The 608-nt window shown below is 68.8% G+C and overlaps 1 protein-coding gene across 1 annotated transcript in view; it reads left to right on the top strand.

The window, feature by feature from the left end:
- Positions 1-608, top strand: part of LOC104294383 (follistatin-related protein 3-like) — a gene marked incomplete at its 3' end in the record, with an annotated part of 7194 nt that overhangs the window by 3836 nt on the left and 2750 nt on the right. The window contains exon 2 of the mRNA XM_009893983.1: positions 245-430. Coding sequence (XP_009892285.1) covers positions 245-430 — 186 coding nt within the window. The remainder of the gene's footprint in view (positions 1-244; positions 431-608) is intronic.

The following is a 608-nucleotide window of genomic DNA, read 5'->3' as shown; positions in this document are numbered from 1 at the left end:
GCTGGCCATGATGGGGTCCCACGGGGATGCCGGCTCTGGGACAGCCGTGGAGCCACGGGAGGGATGGGAGCCAGCACAGAGCCTCTTCAGGTTCCCCAACTCGTCCCACGTCCCCCCTTTCCGGGCACCAGTGCGGTCCCCGTGCCTCTGCACTGCTGGTGGCCCAGCCACAACCGGGGTCCCGTTGCCCTTCGCGTGGTGGCCCAGCGCAGCCGGGACCCCTCACCCTCTGCCCTCTCCGCAGGTGGGATCTGCTGGCTGCAGCAGGGGAAGGAGGCCAAGTGCACCATGATCCTGAAGACAGGCGTGACGTGGGAGGAGTGCTGTGCCAACGGCAACGTGGACGTGGCTTGGTCTAACTACACCTACCCTGGCAACAAGATCAGCCTGCTGGGCTTCCTGGGGCTGGTGACCTGCCACCCCTGCAAAGGTGAGCGCGGCCGTGGGGCGAGTGGGCTGCTGTGGGGCTGAGCTCTGCTCTGGGAGGATGCTTGGCGCCCAGGAGCTCGGGTGAAGTGGCAGCGATGGGGCTGGGTTGCCCCACACCAGGGCTCTCCGGTGCCCGCGGGGACCGCTGACCCCATGCTCCCGCTGCTGCGGCTCCGGGG

The sequence above is a fragment of the Charadrius vociferus genome, unplaced genomic scaffold (assembly GCF_000708025.1).
Source record: "Charadrius vociferus isolate BGI_N301 unplaced genomic scaffold, ASM70802v2 scaffold1168, whole genome shotgun sequence".
Taxonomy (NCBI): Eukaryota; Metazoa; Chordata; class Aves; order Charadriiformes; family Charadriidae; genus Charadrius; species Charadrius vociferus.
Note: the sequence above shows the minus strand (reverse complement) of the source record. Positions and strands in the feature narration are given on the sequence as shown.